Raw genomic sequence first — 20,856 nt, forward strand, 5'->3', positions numbered from 1 at the left:
TTTTAAATTTACTCTAATACATATATCAACACTTTCTTACACTAATAATCACAAGCACACACACCCCCCCTCCCCCCAATCTCTCTCTCTCTCTCTCTCTCTCTCTCATCCACTACCTCTCTTCTTTCCGTCTTATAACATTTCTAGTGAATAGACGTTAAACTGAAGATCTCTCTCTCTCTCTCTCTCTCACACACACACACACAAAGTCAAAAGTCAAAAGTGGGTGTGTATGGGGGCTTCAAGTGAGGTTCATGCCATCGAAATGGAATGGAAGATCAGGCAGCAACAATAACAACAAAACAAGACCAAAGAATTCTTGAAACTCTCAGCTTGTGGCAAACCTTTCTTTTTTTCTGTTTAAACTCACATAGTAGGGCTGATACACAAAAATGCCCCTCCCCCCCCCCCCCCCCCCCCCCCGCCCCTTCTACCCCCTCACCCCACCCACACACACACTGTCACACCTCAGGTCGATGCTATGTTCATGACCTCAGACGACATTCGTCTGGACCTTCTGAGCTACGACGTCGGCATGCTCCTGCGTGAGATAAAGTCCAAGTACCACAAGAACGAGGTGAGGCAGGCTGGCAAGTTGAAGGCACATGTACAGGGGCGTGGACCGCTTTTATTTTGTTGTTGTTGTAGTTGTTGTCTGTTTTTGCCTCTGTGCGGAGGGTAGGAAGCGGGATTTTTGTTTCTGGTGTTTTTTGCCAAGCTAGTTAACGCTTTGTACCCCAAGTACTGATTTGTCCTGGTCTGCAGCACCCGATTGCTTCCCTTGGACCAAGTATGGATATATCTGTACCGCAGTGGCCATGTTTCGTTTCACTTTCTCGATCAGTTATATTTTCCTTCAGTGCTTATAGCTTGTTAGCTATGTTGTTTGAACATTGTTCGCTGGGTGTTTCAATGGCATCGTACGTGTTTTGTGATTGCGCTTTTTGTGGGGTTTTTTTTTGTTTTGTTTTTTTAATGAAATGTGGCTTTGATAATGAGCTCAGCTGTTTTAGCGCTGGTGCACAGAAACTTCAGTTCAGATGCACTGATGAGTTACTGAGTGGTAATACATTCAGCGTCCTTCTCCCTCACCCCCTGCCTCCTACCCCTCCACTCTATCTCCCTGTGTGACGGAGACGACAGGTAGGGCAGATGTGCCAAGTTTGTGGCTGAAGTATTCTGTGTAGAGTGTGTGGGCTTGTCAGCTGTGTGTAGTGGAAATGTGCTGTGCTGCTTTTTGTTGTGTCGGTGGTTTGTTCTTATATATGGCCTTAGCCCTCTCCTGTCTTCACATTTCATCAAGCAGTGATAAAGATATGCAGTAGAAATAGCAATGACAGTGGAGTGATGGCCTAGAGTTAACGCGACCGCCTAGGAAGCGAGAGAATCTGAGCACGCTGGTTCGAATCACAGCTCAGCTGCCGATATTTTCTCCCCCTCCACTAGACTTTGAGTGGTGGTCTGGACGCTGGTCATTCGGATGAGACGATAAATTGAGGTCCCGTGTGCAGCATGCACTTAGTGCACGTAAAAGAACCCATGGCAACAAAAGGGTTGTTCCTGGCAAAATTCTGTAGAAAAATCCACTTCGATAGGAAAAACAAATAAAACTGCATGCAGGAAAAAAAACACAATAAAATGGGTGGCACTGCAGTGTAGCAACGCGCTCTCCCTGGGGACAGCAGCCCAAATTTCACACAGAGAAATCTGTTGTGATAAAAAGAAATACAAATACAAATGATTTTTTGATAATATAAGATGAATAAAACTGACAAAGAAAACAGATTACCGGTGCCTATTTTATGCTCCATGTTACAGTTAAGTTGTTTGAGGCTGATGCTGTGACCAAGTAATTTATGTCACAGACTGACCAGGAGGATGTAGGTTCAACCTGCGTAAGATGCATACCACTGTAGGTGGAAAGCGGTGGGAGTGGGGGGGGGGGGCTAATGCCAAGAGCTGAGTGTGCTATAACAGCAAATTGGAAGATTTAGACCAAACAATCTGTATGTCATCTACTTCACAGATTCTTTTTTTTTGGGGGGGGGGGGGGGTGAGTGTTGTTCATATTTCCTGACCAACACTGCATGGTGTCTGTACTTCTCAGGCCTGGATAATGCCCAGTTCTTGTATAGAAGAAATCATTTTTAGTACAGTCGTACCAAAATGTGGAGGAAAATTGTCCCAGATTCCATGGCCTTTCAAGCCCTGCTCTCATGATGACCTTGCTTTGAAGTTCACCTTGGGGCTGGGGGGGGGGAGGGGAAGGGGGGGGGTTTGGTATGAGTGATTTGAGTCTACTCTGTGAAATAGCATGGAAAATCAAAAACAGTAATGTTGATGGATTTTTTGAAAATGTGCATATACTCATTCACCCACTTTTTGCACATCTACTTTTATTACTGATTCTCTCATTGCGCCTATCTTCGGTCAGAGAACCAGCTCTTACAAACACAGTCATTTGCACAACAGACTACCTACCTGGGCAGAGTGGCCTCACAGCTGCCTGTAGGTGCTCATCATTCGTTTCCTGTATCATTCAGTGATGCTTCAGTCACACACACACACACACACACACACAAATATATATCAGCACACTCACATACACTCAGTGCACACACAGTGCCTACATTCACACACATACACATAGATGCACGTGGACACACACACACACACACACACACACACATGCACACACACATACACACACATACAGATTCTTAATCTTTTTTTTTTTTCAAAGTGATGAAGGAAAAGTGGAGGAAGACACAAAAGAAAGAAATGCCTTCAAAATCTGAAAGGCAGCTACAGTAAGGAATACTTTCAAATTTAGAGACTGTGAAAGAGAGAAATCCCTTGTTTTTGACTGCTTGACTTTTCCTGTAAGCTTTGTTGACTGGCTTTGGGCGGTATGTGGTTTCATGCATATATATATGATGTGCTTCTTCATATTGCATACTGTTTCATGCATTTTGTGATATGCTTCATTGTATCATATGTTTATGGTTTCCTGTATATGTATGCTTCAAAATCAGGGATCATACAGGTTTTTAATAATCATATAGTTTAAAACTTAAAAAAAAAAAACAAAGGCTAAAAACCATTGCACAAGAACCTGGAACTGCACAGTATTTTTAGTGCTGGATTATTCCTCTTGTATAAATTGTCATCTGCTGTATGGATAAGAACAGCAATTTTGGTTGGGGGAAAAAAGTTTTTTCAGGATTAGGATTTTTTTTTAAAACATTTATTATCCAACTTCTCAGTTAAAATTCAAGATAGGGGCAACAACCAAATGGTTAAAGCGTTGGACTTTAAGTCTGAGGGTCCTGGGTTCAAATCTTGGTCGTGGCGCCTGGTGGGTAAAGTGTGGAGATTTTTCCAGTTCTCCCAAGTCAGTAGATGTGCAGACCTGCTTGTGCCAGAACCCCCTTCATGTGTTTATGCATGCAGAAGATCAAATGTGCATGTTAAAGATCCCATAATCCATGTCAGTATTCGGTGGGTTACGGAGACAAGAACATACCGGGAATGCATCCCCCCTCTCCACTCCCCTCCATCCCGCCCCACCCCATCGAAAACGGAGTATGACTGCCTGCTTAGTAGGGGTAAAAACTGTCATACATGTAAAAAAAAAAAAAAAAAAAAAAAAAAAGCATTCTAGTGTATACGAGTGAACGTGGGAGTTGCAACCCATGAATGAAGAAGTGGTTCAAATTCATTTGGAAAATTTGGCTGCTTTACTTCATCACTGACAGATATCTTGTATAACTCTATTTTTGTTGTTGTTTTATTAGTACAGAGACTTCAAATTACAAACAGTTTACAAACTTGGGTCAAATCGAAAAGACTCAAAAAAAGGGCTTTTTTTTTTTTTTTTTTCTTTTTTTTTTTTCCAAGTTCATTGCAAAAAAAACTATGATGAAACCTGTGTGAACCCTGTTCATTATATATACTGGCTTGCTTGGCTTTCTGTGTGATGGCATATAGGCGTATGTGTGTATGCTTGTTTAGACGACGTGAACGCTGAGATGAGATACATAGGAGTGGGCCCCAACATGTTGTCAGAGGTATACAAACGCTACAAAGAAAACAGGGTAAGACCTTTTGGTTTTTTTCCTGTCACTAAGTATTTTATGGTATGGTATGATATTGTATTGTATTGTATTGTATTGTATTGTAAGGCAGTGAGTGGATGTAAGAGAGGATGAATGAAGAGATTAACAGAGTGAATTAATGAATGATAGAAACAATGAATAAAGTCCAGAGAATTGAATGAAAGATCGGCCGGCAAGAAATTGACGGTGGGGAAGAAATGGTAATAATCATGATAGTTAAAAGTAATAATAAAAATAATAATAATAATGATAATGATGATGGTAATGGAATATTAATTATCGTCTAATATCACTTACAGTGAAAAGACGTTAAACTAAAGAACGAACGAACGGAATATTAATGATAAATGATAATAGTAAGGTATTTATGTAGCTCTGAATCTGGTGCAGACACAAATTAAAGCGCTAGTTAATCAAAAGAATGAGACTGATTCAGAATAATTCTGGTATGTTTGTCTGTATGTGTGTAAAAATAATACGGAGACAAGCACTTAGAATTTCATATGGCAAAGTGAAACATGTATTAGCTCTGAACATGAACAAGGCATATTTTATTTGTTTAGATACTGTGTGATAGTGCAAACAAGAAGCATATTTTATGATAATTTATGATTGTTCATAACTTCTTTTGATAGCATATATGTCAGCTTAATGGCGGAATGATCACTAAAAAAAAAAAAAAAACAGCCAGTAGTGGTCACTATTGTTTGAATATGGAAGTCAATAGTGAATATGTTGGTGAAAAGAAGTGAATATGCAGATGACTGTAGAGTGAATACGTAGATGATACAGAGTGAATATGTGGGTTGATACAGTGAATATGCTGGACAATATGGAGTGAATGATTATATAGTTAGAGTGAATATGTAGGACAGTATAGAGTGAAGAAGCAGGACAGTATAGAGTGAGTAATTATGTAGGTCAACATGGAGTGAATATGTTGGTCAAAAGAACTAAACAAGCATGTCAGTATGGAGTAAATGTGTAATAGAGCAAATGTGTAGGTCAGTTATAGAATGAATACTTAGGTCAGTGTAGAGTAAATTATTATGTGCAGGTCAACAGAGAGTGAACGTCTAGTTTGATTACTAGCGAATGTATAGTTCAATAGAGAGTAAATGTGTTGATCAACACAGAGTGAATGTGTAGGTAGCTTAGAATGAATATGTAGGTCAATACAAATTAAATGTGTCACTGTGGTTCAATTTAGAGTGAATGTGTAATTGAACAGAGGGTGAATGTATGATCAATTTAGATTGAATATTCAAGTCATTAGAGAGTAACTGTGTGATGGAGCAAATTTGTAGGTCAATATATAGTGAATGTGTTGTTTGATTGAATGTATAGGTTGTAGACATTGAATATGTTGGCCAGTGTAAAGTAAATGTTTGACAGTGTGAATGTGTAGATCAGTATAAAATGAATGTGTAATTTGATAGTGGGGGGATGTGTAGTCAAGGAAGTAGTAAACCCATTGGTCATAATGTGGTGAACGTGTCACTGTGTAGGTCAGTATATAGTAAATATGTCATTGTGTGGATCAATGTGGATTGGATGTGTAAGTTAAGGTATGCATTCTTAGAGTTTCAAATCTGCTCTGTCATTTCACTTCTGTGTCTCACTTTCTGTCTCTCTGTCTCTGTCTCTCTCTGTCTCTCTCTCTCAGAAAATTTTGACATCTGTAAAAAAAAAAAAATATTAATTCTTGCAGTGGACTAAGTGCACCCAAAAGCAAAAACATAAATGCAATTTTGTCTTTTGCCTGTGTCATTGAAATTTATAATGCAAATTGACAGCTGAGTGGATCAAATATTTACGGAGTGTGTGCATTTATACAAGTAAACATTGATTAAATGAAAAAATGGACATTTATGTAAGTAAACATGAGATAAAATGGATATTTATACAAATAAAGTGAAAGATTGTGAAGGTGAGCTGTAAGAGATTTTGTTGGCAGTTGAATTTTTTTAATTGTTATGTGGCTTCAATATGGGTGTCACTAGTTTGTTTTTAGAGTTGCTTAGAGGTTCAGAACAGTGTAAAAAGGCATTTGTCGAAGAAATGTAGGCAGTTTTGAAGAGAGAATTGGAACAGAAACAGGTACTGATAATTATTGGACGTTATACTGTACTGTAGTGGTTCCCTGCTGGTCTTTGGCTGTTGTGGAAGATTTTGACGTATTCGTGTTGTTGTTTTTAATTTTCATTATATTGCTAACATTCATCCATGGTTTTACTGTTCAAAATTTATTGTGTGTGTGTGTGTGTATACTTGTAGAAATATGTACAGGGAGGGGTGGTAGTTAAGGTATTCATGCACTAGTTGATAGGAATAGTCAGGTATAAAGCTCACTTGTTCCATTTTAATCACATCTAGCATTCTGTGTTTTTATTGTTCTTGGTAATATCAGTTGCTGATTTACTCTATTACTTTATGAACGCCGATTTGTGAGTTTTATTCTATTATATGTATTCTGTTATATGTATTAGTGGTTGTTGATATAGTCCTTTAACTGTGAATGTTCACAACATTTTGTTTCAGTGGTTGATGGTGAGATGAAGTTGTCATTAATAGTTTAGACTGAATGATGCAGGTCAATAAAACTGCGAACTCCAAGGTGGTGGTGAGGGCTGATGATATTGTAAGCATTGACACTGTATACTGCTTAGGTGTTTGTGACGGTTAATGATTTTGTAAACAGTGACACTGTAAACAGCAAAGGTGTTGGTGAGGGATAATGGCATTGTAAGCAGTGACACTGTATACTGCTAGGTGTTTGTGACGGTTAATGATTTTGTAAACAGTGACACTGTAAACAGCAAAGGTGTTGGTGAGGGATAATGGCATTGTAAGCAGTGACACTGTATACTGCTAGGTGTTTGTGACGGTTAATGATTATGTAAACAGTGACACTGTAAACAGCAAAGGTGTTGGTGAGGGATCATGACATTGTAAGCAATGACACTGTATACTGCTAGGTGTTTGTGACGGTTAATGATTATGTAAACAGTGACACTGTAAACAGCAAAGGTGGTGGTGAGGGCTGATGATATTGTAAGCATTGACACTGTATACTGCTAGGTGTTTGTGACGGTTAATGATTTTGTAAACAGTGACACTGTAAACAGCAAAGGTGTTGGTGAGGGATCATGACATTGTAAGCATTGACACTGTATACTGCTTAGGTGTTTGTGACGGTTAATGATTTTGTAAACAGTGACATTGTAAACAGCAAAGGTGTTGGTGAGGGATAATGGCATTGTAAGCAGTGACACTGTATACTGCTAGGTGTTTGTGACGGTTAATGATTTTGTAAACAGTGACACTGTAAACAGCAAAGGTGTTGGTGAGGGATAATGGCATTGTAAGCAATGACACTGTATACTGCTAGGTGTTTGTGACGGTTAATGATTTTGTAAACAGTGACACTGTGAACAGCAAAGGTGTTGGTGAGGGATCATGACATTGTAAGCAATGACACTGTATACTGCTTAGGTGTTTGTGGTGGTTAATGACTTTGTAAACAGTGACACTGTAAACAACAAAGGTGTTGGTGAGGGATCATGACATTGTAAGCAGTGACACTGTATACTGCTAGGTGTTTGTGACGGTTAATGATTTTGTAAACAGTGACACTGTAAATACCAATGGTGTTCGTGTGGATTGCTGACATTGTAAACAGTGACACTGTAAACTCCTAAGGTGTTGATGAGGGTTACAACATTGTAAATTATGACACCGTAAACACCAAAAGTGTTGATGAAAGGGAACAACATTGTAAACAACAATACTGTAAACACAAAAGGTGTTTGTGAGGGTTTTGGACGCTGTAAACACCCAGGTGTTCCTGAGGGTTAACAGTATTGTAAACTACAAGGTGTTGGTTAGGGCTAAGGTGTTGGTGAACTAATGAGTTAATGACATTGTAAACAACAACATTGTAAACTCCAAGGTGTTGGTGAGGGCTAATGACATTGGGGAAAAAAAGTGTTGGCAAGCGCTAATTTCCCTATAAATTACAGGGTAAACACCAAAGTGTTGATGAGGGTTAATGACACTGTAAACAACAACTCCGTAAACCCCAGATGTGTTGGTGAGGGTGATGACATTGCCAATAATGACACTGTAAACACCTGAAGGCATTGTTAAGGGCTAACGACACGACTGCTCTTGTCACCCCCTCAGGACATCATGGGTCCGTGCGAACAAGCCCTGGACAAGCTGGGGGCGGGGAAAGCCATGGCGCCACGCCCGTCCGGCATCCTGGCCAAGTAGACCTCTGCCTGAGCCCTGTGCTGTGCTGCGCTGCGCTGTGCTGTGTCGTCTCCTCCTTGCCAGACAGCCTGCCTGCCTCCTCTCACCCCCTCTGGAGGTGCAGCGTGTTGGGGGGGTTTGTGGACCTCATGGCAGGGAGTCTCAGACACATACACAAACATACACACACACACAGACAAACAGAGCAGTTCACACACACATGCACACAGACACACACATGCGAACACACACATACATGTATGTACATACACTCACAGACACTCAAATATACGCACACATGGACACCCAGACACACACACACACACACACTCTCACATACTCTAACAGACGCACACACGCTTACTGAACTTACATATGTGTAGAGTGCTTTTTTCCTCCGAAGTTTGGTGGTTGTTTTTTCTAGCCTCGTCAAATATTACTTATTGTGAAAAGATATTAAAATATGAAATAAAATGAAAACACACACACTCACACACACACACGCACTCTTTCTTTCTGTCTCTTTCTCACACACACACACACACGCACACTATGTGAGGGCAAGGGGTGCATGTGCACTTTGTCAGTCCATGCAGCCTGAACTAACACTGACAGCAAACAGCCAGGCGGATGCGTGAGAAAACAACAACAGCAGCAAAGTCTGTAAAAACTTCATTATAATTCATTACAGCAAAACATGTAGGAGGATAAACAATGAAGAGTTAATTAATATAACAAGGCTTATTAATCAGGTGCACTGAATGTTTTCATTTTTAGTACATGCACGTTCCAGAACTAATGTCCAGAATCCTGCTGTGAGAGATGGACTCTGCCATAAATGTTGTGAACAATACTTGTGTAATGCATATATATATATCTGACGTTGTAGTAAGGCACCGACATGTGAAAGATATTGATCACCTTTTGTGACTGCAGAATTCATTATTTCAGGTTGAGACAAACAACAAGCATAATACACGAGATAAATTCATACACTTGTCAACAATTACTTTTCGACTGGAATCAGATCATGAGAACTCACTTTAAAATTTTTTTTGAAAGTTTTTCAGCTGTTGAAAGATTAAGTGATATATATATATGTCTATATGTGTTATTTATACTGCGTTGTATTTGTATTGCTACCAGTGTTTTTCTCTTTCTCCGATTTTTTTTCCGTGTGTGTGTGTGTGCGTGTGTCCATTTTCTCTGGGTGGGGTTGTCACAATATTGTAACCAGCATTTCGCTTCTGCCGTCCAGCTTAATCTACTCCGTCCAATGAGTTTTTAATCATCAATCTTGTCCACTGAGATTTTAATCAATTGTCCGATGGGTTTTAATCATCAGTCTTGCCTTCTACAAATTGAAAAGCATTTTTTTCTTCTCTGTTAATTTGTCACTTGCCCACAGTATTTGTTGATGTCATTGTTAGCCGGATTACACTCATAATGTACAGCCATTTTTGACTGAGTGTTACCAACTCACAATCAGTATTTCACATTCGCATTCCACTGTTTTATAATCAGCATTTGTATGAACAGGTTTTCCCCAAGTTCCTTCCTTCATTGGGGTCTGTCCAGGTTTAGTCAGCACAAAGACATGACGTATGGATAGATTAAGGCTTTGTTTCATAGCTGTAGTGGAGAAAGTTTTGAAAAGCATTGTCTTATCAGAGAAAGCTGTCAAGGCAGTTGCATGTTTCAAACCACTTTCGTGATTCGGCCTTCTGTTTAAATGCTGGAGTAATATGACCACATTAAATTATTCCAGACACCCATGGCAGAAATGCAGAATGAGAAAGAGACAGTTGATTGAATGTAGATATCTGCATCAGCATCAGACTTTCTACAGATAGTGTAGATTGGGAGGTGGGGAGAGGGTTTTTTTTTGTTTTTTTTCCTCATTTTTTCCCTGCATGTGATGGATCTCCATTCAGTGTGATGCAAGCTGTGTAAGCTTGGTTTAAACACCAGCCTACTGGCTAGGTTGTTTCTCTTTTTATGTCACATTTTATAACATACATACAGTGGTACACACAAATGTACATTCTTAAACAAACACACAAAATGTGTGAAGATTTTCTTCCAGTGCAACATATTTCACTCAGAATGAAGGCAAGGCAACGTAACACAACAGTTCATTGTTCCTATACACCCTTGCTTTGCACCAAGGATCCAAAACAGCTGGAGATGTCCTTTAATTGAAGCTCTCTTTTGTTACAGTGCTTGAAATTCTGAGACATTCTCACAAAATGTCAGGGATAAAACAGAATGTTAGAGTGTTAGTCTCCTAAAATAAGCAAGGTCTGCCAGACTGTCCCATTATTTGCTTCTCTGGTCGGGCCTAACCATTTTCTACACAAATGTACAGATGCATTTTGACACACAAAACCTGTGAAAGGGTATGTGAGTTAACAGTATTTCTTTTCACCCATGAAGCACAGGAAGGGACTGTGCTTTTGTTTAAAGTGGGATTTTTTTTTTGCCACACACTCTGAGCTACTTGATAACAAAGTGTGATGTATGGAGAAGATTAAAAAGGTGGCTAGAATAAAAGTGGGGTGTCTTTTTCGTGTGTGTCTTCAGCAATATCCACGGCAGTCATGTTTTATATCATTTAATTCTGAATCAACACATAGGACTTCATTACATCAGGGTAGTACTTTTGGACAGCTTCATGATCTGTGATATTATGAATATTTTTGTGTGTTTGGAGAAATGTTTATATTTATTATCTTTGCGAGTGCACAACTGAGTCTTTAGTTTTGCATTTATATTTTCCACTATGTGACTGTGTTGATAATTTGAAATGCAGTTCGTTTGGATACTTATATTTTATAGCTGGTAATTAAAGATGTATACAAAAATTTGTTTAAAATGTAATTATTTTGGATACTTATAGCTGGTAAGTAAAGTTTATATATATTGTTCAACTTTTTATTATTGTGCACAATTCAAAAATAAAATGAGAAACTGGTTGAAATTTGTGTTTTGCTTTGTTTCATGCATGTGCAATGATCCAATTTCATTTTATAAAAAGATTATAGACGTATTACAGAAATTTCAGTTTGAAGTAGCAGATTAGCTATGCAGATGAGGGGGAAATCACCATTTTAGATAATTGTGATATTGTTTTTATTTGTTTATTTAGTATCATTTTGTTTATTTATTACGGTACCCTGCTGGTCAGGAATCTGTTTAGCAGATGTGGTGCAACGTTTATGGATTTGTCTAAACACAGTGACGCCTCTTTAAGAAACCAAACTGAACTGAACTATGTCATAACTTAGAGAAAGGGTAAAAAAAAAGACCATAATTTTAACAGTAATAAATGACATCCACATGTCCAGACAATATGAATTATTAGGAAAGATTTCAGTGTGTTATAAACCATGGGAATGCCTTTGAGTGATTAACCATATACAGCTTTACAGATTTTAGTGTGTACAATGCATGGGAATGCCTTTTAGTGACAAACTGTATCCAGCCAGCTACCGTGGCACAGTGGTTAGGGTCACAGACTGATGACTGGGAGGATGCAGGTTTGATCCCCAACGGAGGTGATTGGGGTGTTTTTTTTAGCCCACGGCTAGCTCCTACCTAGAGTTACACGTTATGGGCTTAAATAGGAAGACTGGGGCCAGTCCAGTATCATCCACTTTATGGATGCGTCTTTGGGTGTGCTGCTCAAATTTCCTTACCAGCATCATCAGTGTCTGTATCTCTTGGGCCTGGTTAATGTTGGGAAATCATTATGAAAGGAAGTGTAGAGAACAGCTTTGTCACAAGGATATAGTCCCTTCAACCTGAAATGGATCTCCATAGCAACATTGTCATCATCACAATCAACCTTCCCATTTACCATCAACATTTTTTTTTTTTAAAGTCCCAAATGCTGTGGCCTTTCATGCCCGACTCTCATGGTGACCTCAGTTTTGATCCCCCTCTATGTCTGTGCTTGGGGTGAGTCCTGTCAAGGTCTTTAGCGTCAGCAGATTCATGGGCTACTGTCGTTGAGGGGATGTGTTGGTGGTCTCCATTCTGTCTGGCTCCATGTCAAAGCCATTATTGTTGTTGTTAAAGTCTTAACTCCCGAGAGCAAGGTTTCGGTTGCGCCCCTTTTCTCTGCATTCAAATTTTGTATTACGTGTAGCTGACACATTTTGTACTTTCCAAAGTCAATTCAGGTCTAGATTGGAAGCTGCTAGGCAAATCTCGCTCTCTGCCATAAATGAAGCCAAACCGTAGCTTTATTAGGCTTTTATTTTGAATAAACCTTCACCGACGTCACAGTGTCAGACTCTGGTGAGAAACTGGCTTGATTCAAATCGCCCGCCATTTATAGTCCGGTTCAGGCTTTAAGGGGCTTAGCATGTGGTATCCTAAGTACGTTAAATCAGAACAGGTACTACCGAAAGCCACGAAATTGACTAAGCAGTAGTGCAGGGTCTTCTCTGGTGTATGGCCTCCTGATGACCAAACATCAATAGTTCCCTGTGGACTGCTTTGACTCGACTGCTACAGACGAACCAAGGTGTGGCTGTGTAAGGGGCACTCACAATAAGCGACGTGGGAACAATGCCACTAAACCGGCCAGATGATGGGACAGCAAAAAAATAAAAATTAAAAATAAAAATACACACCTGTATCCAGCTTTACAGATTTCAGTATGTGTATAATCCATGGGGATGTCTCTCAGTGATGAATCTTTTCCAGCTTTCTGCCTCACTGCTTCTTCCACAATGATTCTTCTAACACGGCAACATGCCAAAACACTCTTTCCAATCACTCAAGAAGAAGAATATTTACATCATTTTTTATTACTCCCTTTTGCACTTTTCTTTTACAAACATACATCCACACCCACAGCACATTTTGTCTCACATAAATAATACATACAGTCAATACCCCTGTAAGCACATACGAATACAGTGGGCTTTCCAAACCGTTCAACACACATACCGGTAAGTAGGATTTAAAGATTCCAAACAAAAAGGGGATATCTTTCTTTCAGTCCAAAAATGAGCAAAACTAAAACACCCACAGGTCATTTCTGCATGTCCAGAAGAATGCTCCAAGTTTATGTAACAGTACATCATGTCTGTGATTTTATTTCTCCACTTGCGAAACTGATTATCTTCAATTGCACATAAAGGAACATCATGTCCCTTGCCCCCCCCACCCCCCCCCACCACCTCCCTCCCTTAACGCAAAACAAATTCATCTTCATGAATAAACATTAATGCTGATTTTCTGGACTAACATAAAAACCACCTCTACTCCTAAACCATGACACACATCCTGTGAAGTTTTTTCTCACAAAGTGACACAGACAATACATTCTCATTCCTAGTCATATGCACTGAAGTAGCATTCCTTCATAACTTTATAAAGAAAACATGCATAAAATATATGTACTTTTCCTCTCAAATGAGGCAAAGTGACACATACCACACAGTCGTTCATGTGCATAGCGCAGCACTGCACAGCACACATCCTGCAGTTTTTTTTTTAGTCATATGCAGAGAAACAGCTTTCCTTCGTAAGTAATGTAACGTAAGACTAAGAGAAAAAAGTAAATGCCTGCACAATTTTTCTGTCAACAAAGTCCAGAGACAATAACACATTTTCATGTAAAAAGGATTTTTTTTTTTTTTTTAAGTGCCATATTTTACATACTATTAAAGAAAGTATTTAGGTGATCTTCTTTTGCTCATCTTTGACCCATGCTCATAATGCAGCACACATGATGTATGGCTGAAGTCGTCTGAAATACTTACAGAAGTATGACAGTCTCTTTCAGAGACAAAATACAGTGATTTGTACAATATAGGAAAAGTCATCCTCTTTCCCTCATGACTGAAAACGTGTTTCTACAATACTTCCCTTCCACCTGATGAGAACTGTCACTTCTTTACATCCCCAATTGTTTTCTGCAAGTGGCACAGACCACACATCCCTTCACATTCAAACAAACAGGGACATCATTTGGACACACGTTTCACCTCGTTTCACAAAGCAAGTAAGTCACCACTCATGTCTCAGAATCATTTCTCCTCAATTCACAAGCAAGCGAGTTACCACACATATCATAACACTTCCTCATACACATCATCACTTGTGATCAGAGGAGTAGTACTGCTCCAGTTCAAAGATAGAGGGACATTTCTCCTTGTTTCACAAGCCAGTTGACAAACATGTCTCGGAACACTCTCGCACACATCCTCACTTGTATACAGAGCAATAATATTCTTCCTCCAGCTCAAAGATAGACATTTCTCCTTGTTTTGCAAGCAAGTTACCACACACCTCTCAGAACACTTTCTCACACACATCCTCACTTGTATACAGAAGAGTAATATTCCTCCTCCAGTTCAAACAAAGGGATGTAATTTCTCCTCGTTTTGCAAGCAAGTTACCACTCATGTCTCAAAACACTTTCACACACACATCCTCAGTTGTACACAGAGGAGTAGTACTCCTCCTCCAGTTCAAAGATAGAGGAAAATTTCTCCTCGTTTCACAAGCAAGTTACCAAACATGTCTCAGAACACTTTCTCACAATCATCCTCACTTGTAGTAGTACTCCTCCTACAGTTCAAAGAAAGAGAGACATCATTTCTCCTCGTTTCACAAGCCAGTTACCACACACATCTCACAACACTTTTTCGCACACAATGACACATCCTCACTTGTACACAGAGGAGTAGTACTCCTCCTCCAGTTCAAACAGATCAGCAGCCATTTCGTCCCTGAGCGCCATCAGCTTGGTGTCGATCTGGTTCTGCATGTCCTGGTATAGGTGCACGTTGCCTGTGATGGAGTCGTTCACCGAGGGAAAGTCATTCAAGATGCGGAACTGCTTCAGGTCGGCCACCAGCTTCATCAGAGACTCCCCTGCACGCACCTGCATATTAAAAAAACCAACAAGAAGGGTCAGAACTTTTCCATCGATGGTCGCATCATGGTGCTTACAGCCCAGCAGAAAGCAATGGGGCCATTTCAGGAATGAGTATTCGTCAGTTTTTTAAGATTAAAGAGAAGCCAAAACAATGTTATCTTAAAATTATATAAAGAAAAAGACCAATTCATCCTATCTCTTTCAGTCATGTAAAATTCAAAACGAGTTAACAATATTCACTTTCTTCAGGAACTTAAAACTGTACCTGTAGGAACATCTTGGAACAACATCTTGGAACAACATCTTCATTGCCTTAAAAATTGGACATAGTCTTTTATATTTTTTTCTGCCCTTCTGTCCCTAAGAAATAATTTGTGAAGTCTGTTGCCCTGAGTCTCATCAGTCAGACACCCTGTCATCTTCCTTTCTTCATTCTCCCTTTAACATGACCAGCTTCAATTAGTGGATGGTTCTTCTTCTTCTTCTGCGTTCGTGGGCTGCAACTCCCACGTTCACTCATATGCACATGAGTGGGCTTTTACGTGTATGACCGTTTTTACCCCGCCATGTAGGCTGCCATACTCCGTTTTCGGGAGTGTGCATGCTGGGTATGTTCTTGTTTCCATAACCCACCGAACGCTGACATGGATTAACGTGCGTATTTGATCTTCTGCTTGCATATACACATGAAGGGGGTTCAGGCACTAGCAGGTCTGCACATATGTTGACCTGGGAGATCGTAAAAATCTCCACCCTATACCCACCAGGCGCCGTCACCGTGATTCGAACCCGGGACCCTCAGATTGACAGTCCAACGCTTTAACCACTCGGCTATTGCGCCCGTCAGTGGATGGTTCTGATCTCAATGGTGCATATGTCAGTGTTTCCATAACCCTCTGACCCAAATGGGGTGAAAGGAAATTAAATTTTAATATTCGCGGGGAAATGGGGGGTGGGGGGTTACACGTGTGTATGCATGCATGTGGCTGCATGTGCACACACATGAGCGAGGACATGGGTGTGTGCGCATGCATGCTTATGGGTATATTTTAAAGTTCTCAGAACAAGTTTTACAAGCTTTGCATCAATTCATACAAAAACACTGACTATTGGCCAAAAAATAGAACACCATGCTCACAATGTTTGCTGCACGGACTTGCATCTCATAGTGATCCTGTTCATTCTGTGTTGATCTCTGCAACTGTCCGTCTTCTTCTACCTGTGACACAGGAATCTAAATGATACGTAAGTAAAGAAATTCACACACAAAAAAACAAAACAAAATTGATACAAAATCAATATTATTATATAACTAAGATAAAAAATAAATGAATAAATAAACAAGCATAAATTTAGACTGTCCATGGATCTTACTGAAGCCAGAATCTAAGGTCTAGGGATGTGAAAAGTTTCAGAGATATACAATGATGCTGGACCTGTGTGATGGAAATAGCTTGGTCAGGGAAGTGGAGTGGGATATGTCATAAATGGCTTTCCCCTGTTTTTATCTGAACTACCTGTTAGCTAATTTTCTAAATATTGCAATTATTTGATAACAGTTGAATCAGTAAATACAAGTCTCAAATTATACAATATACTTACCACATTAAAACAAGCAAAAATTGAAATCACATTCATATTGTGTGCAAATGGTTCAAACTGCTAAAAATCCTTGCTATTCTTGACTGTTCAGTGCCAATGTCAAGTCTGTATAACTTACAGTCATGTTGACAGCTACAAACATATCAAAAGTAAGCAGCAACAACACTGGTAAAGATCCACATTACTCACTCTCGCCAGTTTAATGATTTCTGTGAAGTTCTCAAACATGGCCTTGACATTGCTCTTCAGTCGCATGGTGTAATCTCGTAGCTGTGCCTCTTTGCTCTGTGGCATCGCCCTTTGGCCTCCCTGTGACATGGTGGCTTGGTGGCGACACTTGGCGCTCTCTGTTGTTTACTTTGTTCAATTGTAGCTGATACAGCACTCCCGCCTGATTGAGGCTACCTGAGAACAAAATGCAGAAATCTAGATGGAATATGGGCTGAGGTCAGCTAGTTAGTATGCATCTCAGTTTCAGGTATGAAAATAGAACAAATCTGAGTTTCTAAATTCAACCAGCAGACTGCCCAAATATCTTCAACAACTTCAACTAAGTTCAAGATTATAATCATGGTGGTCATGAACCAAGAAAAGGAAGAAGCTGATATCAAAGAAAAAGAAAAAAAATCTGCTATCTATCTATTCATCAAAATCAAAATCATCTGACAGGTGACAGGTGTTTATCACTGTCAAGGTTTTTGATGTTCATCTGAGATTGGGTGCCATTTAACCTAGGGTTGTCTCTCAAGACCTAACCTGTTGTTTTTTCCAGGCATCTGTTCCACTAAAAAATAAGGCCAGCGCTGGGCATGGATCCTCGATCAATCAATGTGCAGCAAACAGCTTGACATCGGTCCCAAATAATCAATGGACATAACGTTAATTCTCAGTCAATTAAAGTCTATGCGGACATTTCTCGATTCTTGAGTTTTGACCATTTTCTTTCACCGCTGTCCTGCATGAACTTTTCACTAATGGCTGATAGAACTGCTTACAGAAAAGTCCAACCAGGAATCAAACTCTTCATCCACAGATTGGTCATGTGACCCTCAACACCTCCTCCTGACGTTATATTTGCCAAATCTTTCACCAAAATTACCAACAAACTTCCACTATTTTTTTCATTCATTGTAATATTCCTATGTAACGACTACTGATGTTGTTCGATGACATTTTCGTCAGGACATCCTCTAGCCACTGACCTTCGTATCAATCAAGGATCGACGCCCAGCTACTTAACCTGGAGAGCGCGATGAGCCACGATCATGGCTTTCCCTGTGAAGTGCAATGGGCCATGATCATGGCTCTGTTTACATAAGGTCTGAAATCGTTCGGCTATACTCGGTAGCCTTTGTAAAAGTAAAACTGCCTCGTTCTGGTGTTACTGCCTCCCTGCTTGTGTTCACACAAACTTTAACCGAGTTTACAAGTCCAGATCTCCGTTGTTTTTTTTAAAACAATGAGTGACACTGAAGCTGACAAAGATCAGGAAATGAGTGACCTTGTCACCAGTGATGATTCATTTGCTGACAGGGATTCTGGTGAAAACGGCTTTGTTATTTTGACACTTGGGAATGCTGGTTTGCTTTTTGTTCATTAAGTTTTGTGTCTCCAGCCACAAAAACTGGGGGGGTGGGGGGGTGATGGGGTTGGTGAGGGGTGGTAAAGTGGGTTAGGCATGGATTTATTGCGAACTCTTGACCAAATCAAGCTAGAAAACTGAAAATTATTTTGATTTAAAGCATTCTCACTGCTTTTAAAAGCAACATGAGCTAAAAGAAAACATTTATTTCTGTTTTTGCCTGTGATTGCATAATGTATTGTAGATGTGCGCACGCATGGCGTTGGTGGGTGTGTCTCAAACAAAGAACACAATGCTTATAATTTCATTGTTTCAGTTATATTCATATCATGATTCTGCAGCCAAAACATTTTTTTTACAGTTTAATCCCAATTTTGAGATTTTGACTCTGTAAAAGATGTGAAAATACCTTTAAACATTGTGGTTGATTTTTTTGGAAAATAAGTGGGCAAAATTTGTTGATTATATCCTGTGGAATATCTCCAACTACATACAAGGTACAGCCTTTTTCTTACTTTTATCTGATTCTTCATTCACTCTACTTTCCAAAAATGTATAGGTTTACCTATTTATTCTCCTGATAAGTATACAAATGCCCCAAGTCTGAGCATAGGTAGCGGAGGCAAACAATCCCTTTGTTTTAACCCTCAAAGTGCTGGATATAATAAAACAGAGGGCTAGATATGCGTTTTTCTTGCAGTGTTGAGGAAAGAAGTGCAAGTTTCTGCGGAGAAAGCCTAGGGTGTTGTTTGGTTTCTTCGAGATGTTGGCAATGTGGGTGCCCCACTTCAGGCTGCCCACTCCTAGAGTACGCATGCATTATCTGGTCCCCATACCTACAGCAAGATATAAACCAACTAGAAAAAATCCAACACCTCTCAGCTAGGTATATTACTGGCGATTACACCACATGAACCCCCGGTGCCATCACCAATATGTTATCAACCCTGCAACTGCCAACGCTACAGCAACAAAGAAGTGATCTACGCCTAACTTTTCTGTACAAGGTGGTCGAGGGGTTGGTACCGGCCATATTGCCTACTGGTTTCCTGACTTCACACAAAGAAGGACATCGTATCAAATGTTGCGACTTTAGAGAATATGACGCAACAAGTGCCATCTCCAATCACATCAGGAACAATTCAAGATCCTTTGTAGTAGGCAGATCTCAGACTGAGCAATTCAGAAACTCTTTCTTTATTAGCACTGTTCGTGACTGGAACCATCTGGACGAGGCAATGGTGACAGCAACATCTGTCGAGAGCTTCAAAGCACGGCTCTCAGGACACCACTAGTGCTAGGCTGCGCACTCCCCCCCCCCTCCCCCCCCCGTCCCCCACCGTTGCATTTATGTCATAAGTGGCGATAGCAATGTACCCTACAGATACAGATACATACAGAAACCATGCTTAAAACAAAGGGATTGTTTGCCTCCGCTACTGTGCTCGCAGTTTTAGTTTTTTATCAGCACCCCTATTTTTTGCACATACAATATTGCTAGTTTTCAGAGGACCGTTTGTATGTTTCAATGTCTTCGACTCTGTAATCTTAATTTGGATAAAACAAGTGACACAAGAAGTACAAGCGTCATTTCCACAAACAAAAGTTGGCACAACCACAACTGCTGTGGCGTTTTCTGACACTGACTGACTGATTTCTGTAAACGTAAGAGCTTATTTAATTCAACTGTCTGGAACGGAATCAGGTGTATTAATACATTTCCCCATGCAACACTGGTAAATCATGCAAATTTACATTGAAACGTACTTGAAGAACCCACCTTGTTATTCACCCACCTTGTCATACAATCCTCACGTTGTATTTGTAGGCGGAAATCAACATTCGGCACAATGCTGTCAATTTACCGGAATTTAATGAATTCACCAAAAAAACAAACGAACCGGATCTTGGTACACCATTTGACAAACTCTACCTTTAAAAAAAATATATATATATATTGCTATCATTTCGACCCATATTACATTAAAAATCACCATCAAAGCTAAACAAGTACTGGGATTAATCAAGGGAACTTTCTATGTGAAGACAAAGAAACATTCATACCGTCATTGTTTGGCAACTAATAATTTGTCTTCATGGTTGTGTGATATACGTATCATAGAAAGACAATTTTGTAAGAATTGAAGTGAAAACGAAAAGCAACCAGGCCAGTTAAAGTGTATAGATAAACGACTCGAGCCAGTACCAAACAAAATGGTTCAGACTCCTTATTTAACATTCACTAATAGGAAGGCACGAAAGGTGAGACCAGCCTTATCAATCACGGTCTTCAGTGGCAATTCAAAATATTCAAAGGCATGGCAGCGAAAGATATAGTTTTAAGAAATTCTGTACATATGAATGTATGAAAAAAAAGCATCCTTGGAATGAAGACACGGCAT

At 39.7% G+C, this 20,856-nt stretch overlaps 2 protein-coding genes across 5 annotated transcripts in view; one reads left to right on the forward strand and one right to left on the reverse strand.

Moving 5' to 3' along the window:
- Positions 1 to 11,352, forward strand: part of LOC143289957 (serine/threonine kinase-like domain-containing protein STKLD1) — a 39,463-nt gene extending 28,111 nt beyond the window's left edge. For both annotated transcript variants that reach the window (XM_076599225.1, XM_076599226.1), the window contains 2 exons: positions 498 to 577; positions 8,304 to 11,352. In XM_076599225.1, the coding sequence (XP_076455340.1) occupies positions 498 to 577; positions 8,304 to 8,393 (170 nt within the window). In that variant the 3' untranslated portion in view covers positions 8,394 to 11,352. The remainder of the gene's footprint in view (positions 1 to 497; positions 578 to 8,303) is intronic.
- Positions 11,353 to 13,171: 1,819 nt separating this feature from the next.
- Positions 13,172 to 20,316, reverse strand: LOC143289562 (mediator of RNA polymerase II transcription subunit 22-like). 3 transcript variants are annotated; one of them, XM_076598575.1, is made up of 4 exons: positions 20,251 to 20,316; positions 17,062 to 17,277; positions 16,409 to 16,504; positions 13,172 to 15,276 (listed from the first exon to the last, which is right to left on the reverse strand). In XM_076598575.1, exons 2-4 carry the CDS (start codon positions 17,188 to 17,190, stop codon positions 15,058 to 15,060), a joined length of 444 nt encoding a protein of 147 aa, XP_076454690.1. In that variant the 5' UTR covers positions 17,191 to 17,277; positions 20,251 to 20,316; the 3' UTR covers positions 13,172 to 15,057. The 3 variants fall into 3 exon arrangements, with proteins under 3 accessions (XP_076454690.1, XP_076454691.1, XP_076454688.1); XM_076598576.1 differs by having other exon boundaries at positions 16,409 to 16,489; positions 20,235 to 20,306; XM_076598573.1 differs by having other exon boundaries at positions 20,235 to 20,306.
- Between the last annotated feature and the right edge of the window lie 540 nt (positions 20,317 to 20,856).

This window comes from Babylonia areolata, chromosome 14 (assembly GCF_041734735.1).
Source record: "Babylonia areolata isolate BAREFJ2019XMU chromosome 14, ASM4173473v1, whole genome shotgun sequence".
In the NCBI taxonomy this organism is placed as follows: Eukaryota; Metazoa; Mollusca; class Gastropoda; order Neogastropoda; family Buccinidae; genus Babylonia; species Babylonia areolata.